Raw genomic sequence first — 18,731 nt, 5'->3', positions numbered from 1 at the left:
CAGGAAAACAAAAATCCTCACAACTAGACCAGTAAGCAACATCATGATAAATAAAAGATTGAAGCTGTCAAGGATTTCACTTTACTTGAGTCCACAATCAGTGCCCATGGAAGCAGCAGTCAAGGAATCAAACGGGCAAATCTGCTGCAAAAGACCTCTTGAATCATTTGGTGACCCAATTATTTTCTGCTTTGAGTTTTTTGATGATACCATGTATTTCCATCAACGGACACATGCTGAATCATTGGGCATGTCTGAATTTTTGTTAGGTAATATGGATTTTTTTTTCATACCCCCTCTTACAAGCCTACTCTAAGTGTTTAGTGGTACATATAAAGTACCACTAATTATACCCCAGAGCTCCTTCTGGAGTCTACTGGTACATATGTGTAACAAATTAAAATTTTCTTTTTTTTTTCCCTACCAAAAGACATGTCATATAATACCCTGTAAAAGTAGTGCTTTGTGGCACACACCATTTTCTTCAGTTTCAAACAGTCATAAAGGCACCTGCCTCATAGTGGCATACATTATCAGTGATATAGCAGCTTTCCAACAAACCCCAGAGGCTGCAAAAGTTCATGCTCACTATATGTACTGCTGGGCACAAAACGGTTTAAAGTGTTAAACAGCAAAGACGTCACTTTGAAGACTAAGGTGCACCTGAATCAAGCTGTGGTATTTTCAATAACCCCATATGCGTGTAAAAGCTAGACAATAAATAAGGAAGATTGAAGAAGAATTGATACCTTTGGATTATGGTGTTGGCAAAGAATATTGAATTTACCATGGAGTACTAGAAGGACAAACAAATCTGTCTTGAAAAAGTACAGCCAGAATTCTCCTTAGAAGCAGGGATGATGAGACTTCCGTTCATGTACTTGAAACATGTTATGAGACGGGACCAGTCCCTGGAGAAGAACGTCATGCTTGGTAAAGTACAGGGTCAGCAAAAAAGAGAGACCCTCAACAAGATGGATTGACACAGCAGCTGAACAATGGGCTCAAACATAGCAATGATTGTGAGGATGGCGCAGGACCGGGCAATGTTTCATTCTGTTGTACGTGGGGTAGCTATGAGTTGGAATCAATTCGATGGCACAAAGCAGCAACAATTGTTGAGTGAAAAAGAAAGCATACAGTATGATTTCAAGTATATGGCATTCTGGAAGAGACGAAACTGTAGAGACAATTACAAAGATCAGTGAATGCCAGGGGTTCAGGGGGAGGTGGGGAGGGATAAATAATAGGTGGAGCACAGAGCATTTTTAGGACCATGAAACTATTCTGTATAATACCGTAATGGAACACATGACATTATGCATTCATCAAAACTCACAGAACTGTATAACACAGAGTGAACCCTAATGTAAACTATGGTCTTTAGTTAATAATAATGTATTAATAATAGTTCACTGATTGTAACAAATGTACCATACCAATGTGAGACAGTAATAATAGGAGAAACAGTGTGTAGCTGGGAAGGGGGCTGTATTAGAACTCTGTCATTTCTCAACAATTGTTCTGTAAACCTAAAATTGCTCTAAAGAAGGTCTATTTTTTAAAAAAGCAAGTTGAAGACATAATTGGACTAAAAACAAATGCAAAATAAATGTGTGTATTTTCTATTTTTTTTATATATTAGTTTCTGCACACACATGTTTATATGTAGAAATACAGGAAAAGATTAGGAAGGATACACAACAAATTAAAGATGATGATACTTCTGGGGAATGGAGTGGGGCCTGGGATTGGCAGTTGGATGTGGTGAGAACTCTGGACTTATGTTTTGATATTTTAAAAGAGAATGCCCTTATACATTTTTTGAATAATTAAAAACTAATTTTGAAATAGATACTGGTTCTCAATAGCTCTCATAAAAATTTATAATCTAAAGATGAATTTAACTACTCTTGATATAGACTCTACTATTTAAACCCCTTCTAGAAAGATAAACCTGAATTCCTTCAAGTACAGGAATTTATAACTCTTGCTTATTTATCTTTAATGCCCTTTCCAGTTGTAATCTTGTATATGATTAAAAAATGTATGTTATCTCAACTAGCCAAACATCAAAGAACACAAACTGACTCAAATAATTGCATGTGTATAAAGTCATGATCTCTAGCTAGTGAGTTTTAAAAATTATTCTTGAAATCATTTTTAATTTTTTAAATTTTCTAAAGTAAGCAGTGTCGCTTTCATAATAATATAAAAATAAAGTTATACGCCAGCAGAAAAAGCTTCACTTATACTCAATATTTTAATATGCTTTGTTTTATTGTTCTTATTTTCAGGCAATGGTACAGCATAACCGCATAGAGCTTCTCAACCACCCTGTCTGTAAAGAATATTTATGTATGAAATGGTGGGTATTGAGTAGTATTTCCTTTTTACCAATGCTTTGCTAAATTTATTTAAAAAGTCTTCCAAATTAGTATATTTTAATATTTTGTACTATAGAAAGGAAATGGGTAATACAGGGCAAATTTTGGTATTAAAAATGCTGGCATTGTTTCTCTTTGGCATTAAATATTTTGAGGGGAAATCATCATATAAGACATGAAAAAGCACCCTAAACCCTGTAGATCAGTGGACAACGAGGTGAGAGGTGTTGGCTATGGAAGAGCATGCAGCTTGGGGTCAGAACATATGGGCTAATGTCTCGGCATCTCCATTACATCATGCAAGTCATGTTTGCTCAGAAATTGAGGTTTTTTTTCTGAAAATGAAAGAATTAGAAGATTTTCTTGGCTCTAAATTTCAGTGAATGTAACAATGAGATTTCTGAGAGAGATTATAATCACGTGTTCCACAGGCATCATAAGTAAATATTTTTGATTGAAATGAATCAGTTATGATGTGGTTATTTTCTTTCTAGGCTGGCTTATGGGTTTAGAGCCCACATAATAAACCTGGGATCTTACTGTCTTGGTCTCATACCTATGACCTTTCTTGTTATCAGTATAAAGCCAGGAATGGGTTTCAACTCAACTGGAATCATCAGTGAAACTAGTAATCATTCAGAAATGTTAGACACCAAGGTATTTTCAACTGTTTTTTTACTTCAGATTTCTAAATAAAAGATTAAAGAAATATTTTGATTTTTTTTTAAATTAGGACTGCTAAACCCATAATAAAATTGAAATATCAGGAATTTGATTATTCTAAGTGTCCTACTTAGAATTCATATGTGGTATCCAATGTCTCCTAAAATCCTTTGTAGAATGAGGAGGAGTATAAATGAATAGTCTGTAAGCTAATTTAATAGGAATTGACATGTGTGAAATGCTAGCTTGAATGCTGAAGTACTTAACTTTAAAATAGGTCTATAACAAAGCAGATTTATGGTTGCCGGGGGCGGGGGGCATGAGAAGATGGGGAGCAAGTGTTTGTTTTATGGGTACAGCGTTTGGGGTGATGAAAAGGTTCTGTAACTAGATACTGGTGATGCCTGCACAACGTTGTGAAAGTACTTAATGACACTGAATTGTGTACTTTAAAATGGTCAATTTTATGTTACGTGTAGTTTACCACACAATAAAAAAATGAAATAGGTGCACAAATTCATATTCTTTTAGAATTAAATTGGCAATTTTTGAACATCTTTTAATAGGAAATTATAACGAATATGTGTATCTCTGTCTTTGCCTCAGTAATTTTCTGTTTAAATCAAATGTGGACAGTACATAGAAAGAGATGAAGCAAAAAATATTTAATAGTGGAAATTATGAAAAAGTTAAAAGTGTTTTATTTTATATCCCTAATAACTACTTGTATACTTTTTTATTGTTGCAGAATTCATATTCTATAAAAGTCTGTATGATATTAGTTTTCTTATCAAGTATATTTGGATATTGCAAGGAAGTGGCCCAAATTTTCCAACAGGTACTTAATACATTTTATATTTCCAAATATTTTAATGTACAGAAAATAAATTAATTGCTAAACTGCTATTTGAAGTATTATGACAGAATAAAATCACATAGCTTGACTAATGTATAGACTAGAAATACTTAGCATCATCTTTTTAGAACATAAAAATCATATTATTTTATGTAATGGTACTGCACATCTGAAAAAGATATTTTTACCAGTTCATGATGGGTGTGTCTGGCTAAAAATGTCCATTATGAATTATTTTCCTGCATTTTCTCTGACTGCAGTTTTAATATTTTGATAACACAATAGTTAGATTTTGACTTTCATCATTTTGAATATAAATGTTTATAAAGGACCTACTTGGCCCAGGACTTCATTTCAAAGGGGTTTTTCCTTGAATTTATGTTAAAACAGTAATGATTTTCTTTTTTTTGCAAAAAAAGTCAAGTCATAATAAAATTTGGGAACTTTCCATAGCATAATTCTTACTTTACACTCCACTTTTCTTAAGTGGGTAAACTGAGTTCAGATCAGACCTGAGGATTAAGTAGATAATGTGGCAGGCCTTGCTGTGGTTGATAAGTGGCCCAGATCCTCCAGTTCTCAGTATGATGGTTTGAAGCCTTTTCTTCTTCTTTGCTTTGTACATTGTTTTGTGACTGTTATTATTATTACTTTTTTTTTTTTTAGTTTAGCAAGTTTTTTTTTTCTGTAATTGTACTTTAGATGAAGGTTTACAGAACTACTTTCTCATTAAACACTTAGTATACAATGTTTTATGACATTGGCTACCAACCCCACGACATGTCAACACTCTCCCTTCTCAACCTTGGGTTCCCCATTACCAGCTTCCTTGTCCCCTCCTGCCTTCTAGGCCTTACCCCTGGGCTGGTGTGCCCCTTTAGTCTCATTTTGTTTTATGGGCCTGTCTAATCTTTGGCTGAAGGGTGAACCTCAGGAGTGACTTCATTACTGAGCTAAAATGGTGTCCCGGGGCTATACTCACGGGGTTTCTCCAGTCTCTATCAGGCCGGTAAGTCTGGTCTTTTTTGTGAGTTAGAATTTTGTTCTACATTTTTTCTCCAGCTCTGTCCGGGACCCTCTATTGTGATCCCTTGTGTGACTGTTATTTTTGGAGTCATATTCCTTTTTTGCAGCACCTTATTTTCTGTGAAAATTTCCTTTGTTACATTATGTAAGCACATACATATTTGCATTAAAAAATGTTGGTGATAAAAATGCCTTGCACTTGTCTATTATTATACATTCCAAGTACTTTCATGCATGTGTTTTTAGTAAACTGTCACAATTCTGAGAATTAGAACCTATCATTCCATTTCACCTAAATGATTTAGGGATGCCTCTCTTGACATTATTTTAATTTCTTAAAAAAAAGAATTATAGATTATAGTCTAGATTTAACTATTAATTTGCATGATTAATCTATCAGATTTGGTCTCTACATTTTCTTATTGATGGTCAAATGGTCTACTGCCCAGGAAAGCTGACATTCAAAACACAAAATCTTTAAGAATGTCACAATGATTTGTTCTCATTTCCTAAGTAATTCTCAGTACATGTCTCAAACCTCCTTAGAAGTAGGTTGAATTCATATGTCAAGCCCATGTGTATCTGAGGGATCCACACATGTGTGCTTATATAGACAGAAAGATCCCAGGAATTACTGAACCAGCTTGTAGCCCTTGAGAAGCCTTCTTAAAATTGACTGGAGCTCTAGGGAAAGCCCAGAAACTTGTAGGATCTCCTTAGACATCAGACTCCCATAGTGCCGGGTCAATAGACAACACTGGGCCATCACCAACACTGATCCACACCTAAGGGCCCTCAAGTCAGCCCAGAATGGCAGGGTTGGCCCTATGACTTCTCTCCAGCTGGCTGAACTGCCAGAAAAAATGGTGTTACTGGTTACGTATATATAAAACTATCCATAAGAGGCTGGGTCTCTACATGTGGTAATTCTTCATTCTTTTTATCCCCAGAAAAGAAGTTACTTCTGGGATCATAGCAACGCACTTGAATGGATTATCTACACAACAAGCATCATTTTTGTGTTGCCCTTGTTCACTGGTATACCAGCTCATGTGCAGTGGCAGTGTGGAGCAATTGCTATATTCTTCTATTGGATGAACTTCTTACTGTATCTTCAGAGGTGAAACTAGCTTGAATGATTTCCACACCCTTAGGCATTTTTAATATCAAAAGAAACACTACTGCAACTGGCATAAATTTGTAACTGGCTTATTCATCTTTTTCCAGTTGCTTTAAAATGTAAAGATACATTTTATGTTAAGGAAGAGTTCTGGAGTTCAGAGTCTAGACCAGCAATTCTAAACCTTGGCACTACTGACATTTTGGGCTGAAGAAATCTTTGCTGTGGGGACTTGGTCTGTGCATTGTAGAATGTTTAGCAGCATTCCTGGCTTGTACCCAATAGTTGCCAGTAGCCTCCCCACCCAATTTTTTTTTAATTTTAATTTAATTTTTTTTGTACTTTAGGAAGAAGGTTTACAGAACAAACTACTTTCTCATTAAACAGTTAGCACACATATTGCTGTATGACATTGGTTAACAACCCCACAACATGTCAACACTCTCCCTTCTCGACCTTGGGTTCCCTATTGCTACCTTTCCTGTCGCCTTCTGCCTTCTAGTCCTTGCCCTGGGCTGGTGTGCCCCTTTAGTCTTATTTTGTTTTATGGGCCTGTCTAATCTTTGGCTGAAGGGTGAACCTCAGGAGTGACTTTGTTACTGAGCTACAAGGGTGTCTGCGGGCCATACTCTCAGGGTTTCTCTAGTCTCTGTCAGGCCGGTAAGTGTGGTCTTTTTTTGTGTGAGTTAGAATTTTGTTCTACACTTTTTTCCAGCTCCTTTGGGGACCCTATTGTGATCCCTGTCAGAGCAGTCAGTGGTGGTAGCCAGGCACCTTCTAGCAGTACTGGACTTAGTCTGGTGGAGGCCATGGTAGATGTGGCCCATTAGACCTTTGGACTAATCTTTCCTTTGTATGTTTAATTTTCTTCATACTTCCTTGCTCCCCAAGGGGTGAGACCAGTGGAGTATCTTAGATGGCCGCTCACAGGCTTTTAAGACCCCAGATGCTACTCACCAAAGTAGAATGTAGAGCATTTTCTTCATAAACTATGTTATGCCAATTGAGCTAGATGTTCCCCGAGACCATGGTCCCCACAGCCTTCAGCCCAGCAATTCTGTCTCTCAGGGAGTTTGGATGTATCTATGGACCTTCCGTGACCTTGCCTTGGACAAGTTGTGCGGGCTCAAGGGGTGTCCAGGGGCCATACTCTCAGGTTTCTCCAGTCTGTGTCAAACCAGGAAGTCTGATCTTTCTTTGTAAGTTAGAATTTTGTTCTACACTTTTCTCCAGCTCTGTCTGGGACCCTCTATTGAGATCCTTGTCAGAACAGTTGGTGGTGGTAGCTGGGCATCATCCAGTTGTGCTGGACTCAGTCTGGTGGAGGCTGTAGTACTTGTGGACCATTAATCATTTGGACTAATCTTTCCCTTGTCTTTCGTTTTCTTCATTCTCCCTTGCTCCTGACGGGGTGAGACCAGTGGATTATTTTAGATGGCTGCTCACAAGCTTATGAGACCCCAGACGCTACTCACAAAAGTAGAATGTAGGACATTTTCTTTACAAACTATATTATGCCAATTGAGCTAGATGGTCCCCGAGACCATGGTCCCCACAACCCACATCCCAGTAATTTGGTCCCTCAGAGAGTTTGGATGTGTCTGTGGAGCTTCTGTGACCTTGCCTTGTACAAGTTGTGCTGGCTTGCCCGGTGTGTATACTGTCTTACCCTTCACCAAAGTGTCTATTTAGTGTTTTTCTAGCCCTATTTTTTTTTTTTTTTTTTACCCTACCCTCCTCATAACCATCAAAAATTGTTTCTTTTTGTGTGTAGACCTTTTCATGAGTTTTTACAGTAGTGGTCTCATACAGTATCTGTCCTTTTGTGATTGACTTATTTCACTCAGCATAATGCCCTCCAGATTCATCCATGCTATGAGATGCTTCGAAAATTCATTATTGTTCTTCATGGTGGCATAATACTTCATTGTATGTATGTACCATAGTTTGTTTATCCATTCATCTGTTGATGGGCATCTAGGTTGTTTCCATCTTTTTGGTATTGTGAACAATGCTGCAGTGAACACAGGTGTGCGTATGTCTATTCATGTGACGACTCCTGTTTCTCTAGGATATAGTCCTAGGAGTGGGATTGCTGGATCATGTGATATTTCTATTTCCAGCTTTGTAAGGAAGCACTATATTTTTTCCAAAATGGTTGTATCATTTTGCATTCCCACCAGCAGTGCCTAAGAGCTCCAGTCTCCCTGCATCCTCTCCAGCGTTTGTTATTTCCTGTTTTTTTGGTTCGTGCCAGTAATGCTGGTGTGAGATGGTATCTCATTGTGGTTTTGATTTTCATTTCTCTAATGACTAGTGATTGCCAGCATTTCCTCATGTGTCTGTTGGCAGCTTGAATGTCTTCTTTGGTGAAGTATCTATTCGTTTCCTTTGCCCATTTTTTAATTGGGTTATTTGTCTTTTTGTTGTGGAAGTGTTGGACTTTCCTATAGATTTTAGAGATTAGACCTTTGTCTGATTTGTAATAGCCAAAAATTCCAGTTATCTAGCTTATCTTCTGGAGTTTGTGTGTTGTTGGTTATGGTTTGTATCTGTTAATGCCATGTATTAGGGGCCCTACGGTTGATCATATTTTTTCTTCTATGAACTTTATAGGTTTTGGCTTGATATTTAGGTCTTTGATCCATTTTGCATTAGTTTTTCTGTATGGCGTGAGGTATGGGTCCTGTTTCATTTTTTTGCAGATGGCATCCAGTTTTGCCAGCACCATTTGTTAAACAGATTGTCTTCTCCCCATTTGATGGACTTTGGGCCCTTGTTGAAGATCAGGTGACCGTATGTGAATACATTTACATCTGGGTTCTCAATTTTGTTCCATTGGTCAATGTATCTGTCATTGTACCAGTACCAGGCTGTTTTGACTACCATAGCTGTATAGTAGGTTCTGAGGTCAGGTAGTGCAAGTCCTCTTACTTTATTCTTCTTCAATAGTGCTTTAATTATCTGGGGCTTTTTCCCTTTCCATATACAGTTAATGATTAATTTTTTCATCTCTTTAAAGAATGTTGTTCGTACTTGGATTGGGATTGCACGGCATTTATAAATTGCTTTGGGAAGAACTGTCATTTTCATAATGTTGAGTCTACCTATCCATGAGCATGGTATGTTTTTCCATTTATGTAGGTCTCTTGCAGTAGTGTTTTGTAGTCTTCTTTGTATAGGTCTTTTACATCCCTGGTTAGAGTTATTCCTTAGTATTTTATTTTCTTAGGGGCTATTATAAATGATATTGTTTTTCTGATTTCCTTTTCATTGTTCTCTATTGGTGTATGGGAATCCAACTGATTTTTGTGTGTTTATCTTGTAACCTGCAACTCTGCTGAATCTTTCTATTAGTTCTAGTAGTTTTCTTATGGAGTCTTTTGGGTTTTCTATGTGGAGTATCATATCATCCGCAAATAGGCACAGTTTAAATTTTTCATTAGCAATTCAGATGCCCTTTATTTCTTTTTCTTGCCTTATTCCTCTAGCTAGGACTTCCAGCACAATGTTAAATAGCAGTGATAAAGGCATCCTTGTCTTTTTCCTGTTCTCAAGGGGAATGTTTTCAGTCTCTCTCCATTAAGAATGATGTTGGCTGTTGGTTTTGTATAGATGCTCTTATTATGTAGAGGAATTTCCCTTCTATACCTATTTTATTGCCTTCCTCTTCATTGGAAAGTTCTACACCTACACTGTTTATTCTCTTTATTGTTCTGACATTGTTGCCATTTTATCAGGAATGGGTGTTGGACTTTGTCGAATGCCTTTTCTGCGTCAATTGAGATGATCATGCGATTCTTCTCCTTCCTTTTATTTATGCGGTGGATTACATTCATTGATTTTCTAATGTTGAACCATCCTTGCATACCTGGTATGACTCTTACTTTGTCATGGTGTATTATTTTTTTGATATGATGCTGAATTCTATTAGCTAGAATTTTGTTGAGAATTTTTGCAGCTACATTCATGAGAGATATTGGTCTGTTTCTTTTTTTGCGGTGTCCTTGCCTGGTTTTGGTATCAGGATTATGCTGGCTTCATAGAATGAATTCAGAAGTATCGCTTCCTTTTCTATGTTCTGAAATAGTTTGAGTAGTACTGGTGTAAGTTCTTCCCTGAATGTTTGGTAGAATTCTCCAGCAAAGCCATCTGGGCCAGGGCTTTTTTCTGTTGGGAGTTTTTTTTTTAATTACTTTTTCCAATCTCTTCCCTTGTTATGGGTCTGTTCAGATTTTCAACATCATTTTGTGTTAGTTTGGGTAGTGTGTTTCTAGGAATCTGCCCATTTCCTCTAGGTTTTCAAATTTGTTGGAGTATAGTTTTTCATATGATCCTTTTTATTTCAGTTGGGTCTGTTGTAATATCCTCCATTTCATTTCCTATTTGGTATATTTGTGTCCTCTCTTGTTTTTCTTTTATTATTTTGGCCACTGGTTTGTCAATTTTGTCAGTACTTTCCAGGAACCAGCTTTTGGTTTTGTTGATTCTTTCTATTGTTTTTCTATTCTCTATCTCATTTATTTCTGCTTTGATCTTTATTATTTCCTTTCTTCTGGTGGCTGTGGGCTTCTTTTGCTGTTCTTTTTCTATTTGTTCAAGTTGTGTTGCTAATGTTTTGATTACGTCCCTTTCTTCTTTTTTTGATGTGTGCATCTATTGCTATAAATGGACCTCTGAGGATTGCCTTTGTTGTGTCCCAGAGGTTTTGTTACAATGTGTTTTCATTCTTGTTTCATTCTAGGAATTTTTTGATTCCATCTCTGATTTCTTCTATTACTCAGTGGTTTTTAAGCAGGGTGTTATTCAGTTTCCATGTAATTGGTTTTTTTTCCCTTACTCTTCCTATTGTTAATTTCTACGTTGATGGCTTGTGGTCAGAGACGATACTTTGTATTATCTCAATGTTTTGGATTTTATTGAGGGTTCTTCTGTGGCCTAAGATGTGTGGTCTATTCTAGAGAATGTTCCATGTGTGTTGGAAAAGAATGTGTATTTTGCAGTTGTTGGGTGAAGTGTTCTATATATGTCTCTGAGGTCAAGTTGGCTGATTGTGCCCTTCAGATCTTCTGTATCTTTGTGGAGTTTCTTTCTAGATGTTCTGTCCTTTATCGAGAGTGGTGTGTTGAGTCTCCTACTGTTATTGCGTAACTGTCAGTTTTTCTTTTCAGTGCTGTTAGAGTTTATTTTATGTATTTTGGAGCCTTGTCATTGGGTGCATAGATGTTTATCATGGTTATATCTTCATCATGGATCGTCCCTTTAATCATTATATAGTGCTCTTCTTTGTTTTTTATGGTGAATTTTGTTTTAAAGTCTATTTTATCTGAGATTAGTATTGCCACTTCTGCTTTTTTGGTAGCTGTTTGCCTTATATATTTTTTTCCATCCTTTGATACTTAGTAAATTTTTGTCTTTTTTTTTAAGATGTGTCTCTTTCTTTGTGGTTACCTTGAAATTTACCCTTATCTTCCTAGGTTTGAACTAGTCTATTATTATTGGGTATCACCTTGCCTTCTTCTTCATTAGAAAGTTCTATACCTACACTGTTTATTTTCTCTTTTATTGTTCTGACATTGTTGTCATTTACGGATTAATCTCTCTGGTTCCCTGTTGTAATTCTTTGGTTTCGGATAGTCCTTAAGAGATCATTTCCCAGGTTGGTATCTGGCTGGTACGATCTTGCATCCTAGATTCAGGCTGTGGCATAATGTTGTTTGTTCCCAAACTGAAGGACTCTCTTTAATAATTGTGTAAGTTTGGTTTGTTTTTTTACATATTCCCTTAATTTCTGTTTATCTGGAAGTGTCCTAATTTCACCTCATATCTGAATGTGAGTTTTGCAGGATATATTATTCCTGGTTGGCTGTTTTTTTCTTTGAAGGTTTTATATATGTCATCCCATTGCCTTCTTGCCTACATGGTTTCTGCCAAATGATCAGTGCTTAGTCTTACTGTTTCCCCTCTGTGTGTGACTTTTCATTTTTCTTGAGCTGCTATCAGTATTCTTTGTTTATCTTTGGTTTTAGTGACTGTGATTATGATATACCTTGGTGATTTTCTTTTGGGGTCTATTCTATATGGGGTTACTTGAGCTTCTTGGATGGTCAGCTTTTCATCTTTCTTAATATTAGGGAAGTTTTCTGTCATCAGTTCTTCAATGATCCTCTCTGTGTTTTTCGTTTTCTCTGCCTGTTCTGAAACTCCAATCACTCACAGATTTTTGCTTTTGATTGTATCCCACATAATTCTCAGGGTTTCTTCATTCTTTTTTGTGATTTTTTCCTCAGGCAAAGTTGTAACCAAGTATTTGTCTTTATCTTCACTGATTATGTCTTCCATTGTTTCAAACCTGCTTCTCAGCTCTTCTATGACACTACTCACTTCTGAAATCTTGTTTATCTTTTGATTTCTAATTGTTGTTTTTGTATGATTTGTAGTTGTGAATTTATTTTGGCATTTTGTTCCTGTATTAGTTTCCTGAATTCTTTCATTTTTTTTTGTCTGTATTTTCCATGAATTTGTCTATTTTTTCTTCATCTTTATGTCTGTTTTGTCTGTCTGTTATCCTCTTGGATAGCTCTGAATATTAGAGATTTTGAATTTCCTGCTTGTCAGGTAGTTCTAGTACCTTCTACTGGAAATTCATTTGGTGTTTTATTTTGGAAGACCACTGGAACCATCCTGTCCTGTTTTTAAATAGTTTTTAAAATTTTCTGCTGTCTTCGGGACATTTAGTTATTTTCTTCCTTTATTGATTGTAGATTTGATTGTTTTGTCCTGCTTTTTTGTTCCATTTGGTTATGTCTGAGCCAGTAGGCTGTGCATTCTTTGTTTGTCTGTGGGCACTATACTTTTCATCTCCTTGTCCAACAGGCAGGGCCAGTCACTCAGCTGTGGTGCAGCGCAGCAGGTCCAGCTGAAGGGGAGGGGCTGGGATGGGTTGTTTGTGGCACATACTAGGGCTGAGAGGGCGGGCCAGAAATTAGTGTAAGGCAGGTTTTGGTAGGCTGTGCCTGTGCTGCTTGGGGATGTGATGTTCAGCGCATGGTGCAGGCAGGCAAGAAGCGGGGGAGGTTGTGATGTGTGGTGCCAAGATGGGTATGTGAAAGAAAAGAGAGAAGCAGGAGCCAAAAACAAACGAACAATAAAAAAGAGTGCTAAGGGAGCTTGCCATTGGAATGGAGAGATAAGAAGCCAAGAAATGGAGAAAAACAAAAAAGGAAAAGGGAAAAAGAAAAAAGATCAATAAAAATTAGGGAAAACATAAGTGAAAAGAAAAGAAAAGCTCCCAGGGATCCCACTAGTGTGGCTGTGAAGACCGGGGAAGTAGCTCCTAGGCCGTGCAGTACAGCCTGGCTAGAAGGGACCCCCAAGCTGCAAAAAGAAAAAGAAAACAAACCAACAGAATAAAACAAAAAAGGAAATGTTCCCAGGGATCCCACTGATGTGGCTTCGCAACCGGGTAAGTGGCTCCCAAGCTGGGCAGTACAGCTTGGCTAGAAGGGGCCCCCAAGCCTCGAAAAGAAAAAGAAAACAAACTGTCTTAGTCATCTAGTGCTGCTGTAACAGAAATACCACAAGTGGATGGCTTTAACAAAGAGAAGTTTATTTTAGCCACAGTAAAGTAGGCTAAAAGTCCAAATTCAGGGTGTCAACTCCAGGGGAAGGCATGCTGTCTCTGTCGGCCTTCTCATCAATGTTCCCCTGGACTAGACACTTCTCTGCACAGGGACCCTGAGTCCAAAGGATGCACTTTGCTCCTGGCACTGCTTCCTTGGTGGTGTGTGGTCCCCGTGTCTCTGCTCACTTCTTTCTTTTATACGTCAAGAGATTGCCTGAAGACACAATCCAATCTTGTACACTGCATCCTGCCTCGCTAACACAACTGCAGCCCATGCTCTCTCGTTAACATCATAGAGGCAGAATTTACAACATATAGAAAAATCCCACAATATCAGGAATCATGGCCCAGCCAAACTGATACACACATTTTTGGGGGACATAATTCAATCCATGACACAAACAAAATGAAAAAAGACTCCAGGGATCCCACCAGCATGGTGGTACAGTCCGGGTAAGCAGTCCCCAGCTTTTTAAGATGACACAAAGCTGGCACACAGAGCCAGGTGTTCAAGAAAAAGGAGGGGGAGGTGGTGAGAGGCAGGGAGGAAACCAAAAGAAGCTGAAAAAAGCAACACCAGCAACAAACAAATGGCACTGATGGAGCCAGCCAGTGTGGGCAGAGCGAATCCAAGTGGCACAGGGATAGAGCCGGTACCTTCCAGCCAAGAGACTTTGGCTGGTGGAAGCAGTGGGGGTAGAGCGGGGGGGCGGGGGGGGAGGATGGAGGGGTGGGAAAGTGTATGTCACTGTATACTGGGTGGTGTCTCTTGCTGGGAGCTCCCTGAATCTGCTTTCCCATACTCCCTGTCTGCCAGTCTCCAATGTGTTAGTGGGGTGAATCCAAGCAGCAAAAACCCTGCTCTCTCAGCCCAGCTAAGCGACCACAGCCAGCTAGGAAGCTGCAGAGGCTGAGCAGCGGGCAAGACGATGTGGGGTGGGAAAGCATATATTGCTGGTTACTGGGTGCTCTGTCTCCTGCTAGGAGTACTACAAAGCTGCTTTCCTGTACTCTCTGTCTGTCGATCTCTGACAGGAGTCCAAGATGCAAATCTGTGCTGTGTTAGCTGATAGGGTTGCTCCGCACTTATCTCTCCTCACTGTCTGTTCTCTGTCAGTTTCTTATTCCAGTAGGTACTTGGCTGAGTTCTTTCTCTTTATTTGATGCTTAGGGTTCCAGGGTTGACATTTGTCGGTGTTTTACTTAGTTTTTTGGGTCTTTGCTGTGGAGGGACTGTGTGGTGCTTCTGTCTATAGCACCATGTTGGCTCCACCTACCCCTCCCACCCAATTTTGACAGCCAGACATATCTTCAAACTTTGCCAAATATCCCCTGGTTGGCAAAATTTCCCCTGGTCAACCATTGGTCTAGACAAATCTTGGTTAAATGTGGGGAGCCAATAGGAATATGAAGATTGGCTATTCCTGTTGTTGTTAGGTGTTGTCAAGTAGGTTCCAACTCATAGTGACCCTAGACCCTATGATCACAGAATGAAACACTGCCCAGCCCTGCATCATCCTAACAGTCATTGCTATATTTGAGCCCATTGTTGCAGCCACTGTGTCAATCCATTCAGTTGAGGGGCTCCCTCTTTTTCACTGACCCTCTACTTTACCAACCTGATGTCCTTCTCCAGGGACCGATCCTTCCTGATACCATGTCCAAAGTAAGTGAGATGAAGTCTCACCATCCTTGCTTCTGAGGAACATTCTGGCTGTACTTCTTCTAAAACAGATTTGTTCATTCTTCTGGCAGTCCACAGTATATTCAATATTCTTTGCCAATACCATAATTCAAAGTCATCTATTTTTCTTCGTCTGTCCTTGTTCACGGCCCAGCTCTCACATGCATATGAGGCAATTGAAAATACCATGGCTTGGGTCTGGCACACCTTAGTCCTCAAAATGAGATCTTTGCTTTTTAATACTTTAAAGAAATTTTTTGCAGCAGATCTGTCTAATGCAATAAGCCATTTTATTTCTTGACTGCTGATTCCATGGGTGTTGTTGTGGATCCAAGTAAAATGAAATCCTTGACAACTTCAGTCTTTTCTCTGTTTATCATGGTGTTGCTTTTTGGTCCAGTTGTGAGAATTTTTGTTTTCTTTATGTTCAGGTGTAATCCATGCTAAAGGCCGTAGTCTTTGATCTTCATCAGTAAGTGCTTCTAGTCCTCTTTGCTTTCAACAAGCAAGGTTGTATATAGACCAAGATACAGTTGTTTGAACAGAACGAGGAGATACTGCGTGGTTTAAAATCAGGAAATGTTATTCCTGTTCTACCTGGTATTATTTAGTAAGGTGATTGTTCATACCACATTTACTACTTTTGGGAAAACTACTCAAAATGAAATGATAGATATAGGGAATAAAAGTGACCTATGGGAAAAAAACAAGTCAAAAGAATCTAATTCTAGAAGATAGAAAAGGCTAGGCCGCCATACCTTCCGCAATTAACAAATGTTAAGTTAAATATATTATTTCATTATTTCACATTGTATTTATAATATCAGGAGATAAAAGTTATCATTAACATTGTATAAAAGAAGAAACTGAAACTTTGAGTAAGTAATTTGCCCAGGATCTCAGTAAGTCAAGACATAGGCATTTAACCACAGTCTTTGTAACTCCAAGGGCTGTGCTTTTCCCACAGCATTGGCTGTATCACTGTGTCATGAGCACAGTGACATAGAGTGGAGCCCAGACCCTTGAAATAGGGAAAAGCATGATGGGAAAAGCAGTGGTCTGGAGGTCAAGAGAATTCAAGACAGGCCTTGGCATTGTCACTTCCTCACTTCTGCCATTTTCAGTGACCTTGGCAAGTTACTGGACATGTCTGGAAACTTGGTTTCTGAGACTCTGAAATCCCTTTAAGCTTTATAATCTTGCGACTCCCTCTTTTAACAAGTTGTCTTTGCCAAAGGAAAAATAAGTCTGTGGACAGATGACACACCCACCATCTATCCAAACATTTCACAGTGTAAGTTGCTGGGGGGAAAAGGAAACCAAAGAAGGCTGTGAGACTGGTGAATATAAATCATCTATCACATGCTGCTTGCCAGTAGGGGGCTTCGGGTTGCATGAGCTCATGGAATCAATCCCTACTCAATGCATCACACAATTCACCTCTAATCCTGTTATTCTTCATCAAGCTGTTGGTGGCACTATTTTGTATTGGGAAGCAGTATTTTGGCTAAACGAAACCAAACCAAACCCTTTGCCCTTGAGTCAATTGCAACTCATAGTCACCTATAGGACAGAGCAGAACTGCCCTGTATGATTTCTAAGGGGTGGCTGGTGGATTGAAACTGCTGACCTTTTGGTTAGCAGCCTGAACTCTTAACCACTGGGCCATCAGGGCTTCATTAGTTTGGGTAGCATTCTTATTTATTTATTGTTTTATTTTAAAGTTATTTATATTTATTTAAGTGCTACAGCTGCTAACCAAGAGGTTGGCAGTTCAAATCTGCCAGGTGCTCCTTGGAAACTCTATGGGGACAGTTCTACTCTGTTCTATAGGGTCGCTATGAGTCGGAATTGACTCGACGGCAGTGGGTTTTTGGGGATATATTTATTTATAAATATTTTATTTATTATTTTGCTATGGAGAATCTATGAGTTTTCTCTCCTACTTGAGGTGAAGTAATGTCTAGTGATCAAAGGGTAAAATTATTAAAGATGAAGATGAATGCAAAGGGAGAGAAAATAGAAGAAACAAACAGCTTGATGAGCAGTCTGAAAATAGGAGGTGATTGCTCACAAATTCTCGCGTCTACTTTTTAAAAAATAATTGGCCTCAACCATCTCACGTGTGAAACCAGGTGCCTGACTTTATATATAGTAAATGTTGATACTGAATAAAATACAGTTGGCCATAAGAGTGAGTAAATATCTTAATATTTATTTATTTTTCTAGATTTGAAACTTGTGGCATTTTCATTGTTATGTTGGAAGTAATTATGAAAACCTTGTTGAGGTCAACGGTTGTGTTTATTTTCCTTCTTCTGGCCTTCGGACTGAGCTTTTATGTCCTCCTGAGTGTACAGGTGAGGTCTTCGCATCAGTATTGATGGTGTTGCTATAGATATTGGAAATACATATTGAAACTTAAATTTTGATGGCCTAGAAAATTAATATAATAAAAAAAGCCTTTAATACTTCATCTTATTTTGTTTCTTCTGATAATAATAGCATTAGATTTTTATTTCAGGAAAAAATATAGTCTTACGAAATTACTTTTTCCATCGTCAAAAAGTTTGTGTTAGAAGAATGCTTGTGTGTAATGAATGCATGATGATTTGTTACATATACAAGAGATTTTTGGTAACTTTACCACCATTTTATTTAATGTTTTTTTTTTTTTTAAGTCACAGTAGTTATGGTTGTATTTTTTTTTAAGTAGTTTAATAAAATCTTTGTAGTTCTACTCTTTAGGCAACATTTTTTCATTTTATGCATTTTGTATTTCATTTTTACCTTACTGCCTTTTCTCAGGATGCCTTCAGCAACCCAGTACTGTCAATCATCCAGACCTTCAGCATGATGCTTGGAGATGTCAATTACCGTGATTCTTTTCTAGAACCTTTTCTGAGGAACGAATTGGCATATCCAATTCTGTCCTTTATACAGCTTATTTGCTTCACAATGTTTGTTCCAATTGTCCTCATGAATTTACTTGTAAGTAATTTATCCTTGTATTTTCTGGGTTGTTGTTCATTTAGGGCAAGTAATAATAATTATTCTTAGCCTCCTTAATACGCTTCCATGGGAGAAGAAGGGTGACTACAAAATGTGTTTGTTTAATGTTCATTTAGTGCCTGGGGTGTGCCAGGCATCATGTGAAGCTCTGGGCACACAGTGGTGCATTCAGCTGGGGAATACTCACCAAGCATCTTCTGAACGCGAGGCACTGTTCCAGGTGCTGAGAAACAGTGGTGAACAAAACAGAACAATCCCTTGATTATGAACTAGTCATGAAGTTAGGGAATAAGCAAATACATATGAAGCATAATGTCATGGGGTGGTAAATGGTATGAACTATGAAGCAGGGTAAGGGG

The 18,731-nt window shown here is 38.2% G+C and overlaps 1 protein-coding gene across 1 annotated transcript in view; it reads left to right on the top strand.

Moving 5' to 3' along the window:
- The window catches only part of TRPA1 (transient receptor potential cation channel subfamily A member 1), a 77,570-nt gene that overhangs the window by 48,088 nt on the left and 10,751 nt on the right, over positions 1-18,731 (top strand). The window contains exons 18-23 of the mRNA XM_003408220.3: positions 2,298-2,368; positions 2,882-3,044; positions 3,799-3,888; positions 5,883-6,052; positions 17,591-17,720; positions 18,169-18,351. Of these exons, the coding sequence (XP_003408268.2) occupies positions 2,298-2,368; positions 2,882-3,044; positions 3,799-3,888; positions 5,883-6,052; positions 17,591-17,720; positions 18,169-18,351 (807 nt within the window). The remainder of the gene's footprint in view (positions 1-2,297; positions 2,369-2,881; positions 3,045-3,798; positions 3,889-5,882; positions 6,053-17,590; positions 17,721-18,168; positions 18,352-18,731) is intronic.

Source organism: Loxodonta africana, chromosome 14 (assembly GCF_030014295.1).
Source record: "Loxodonta africana isolate mLoxAfr1 chromosome 14, mLoxAfr1.hap2, whole genome shotgun sequence".
Lineage (NCBI taxonomy): Eukaryota > Metazoa > Chordata > Mammalia > Proboscidea > Elephantidae > Loxodonta > Loxodonta africana.
Note: the sequence above shows the minus strand (reverse complement) of the source record. Positions and strands in the feature narration are given on the sequence as shown.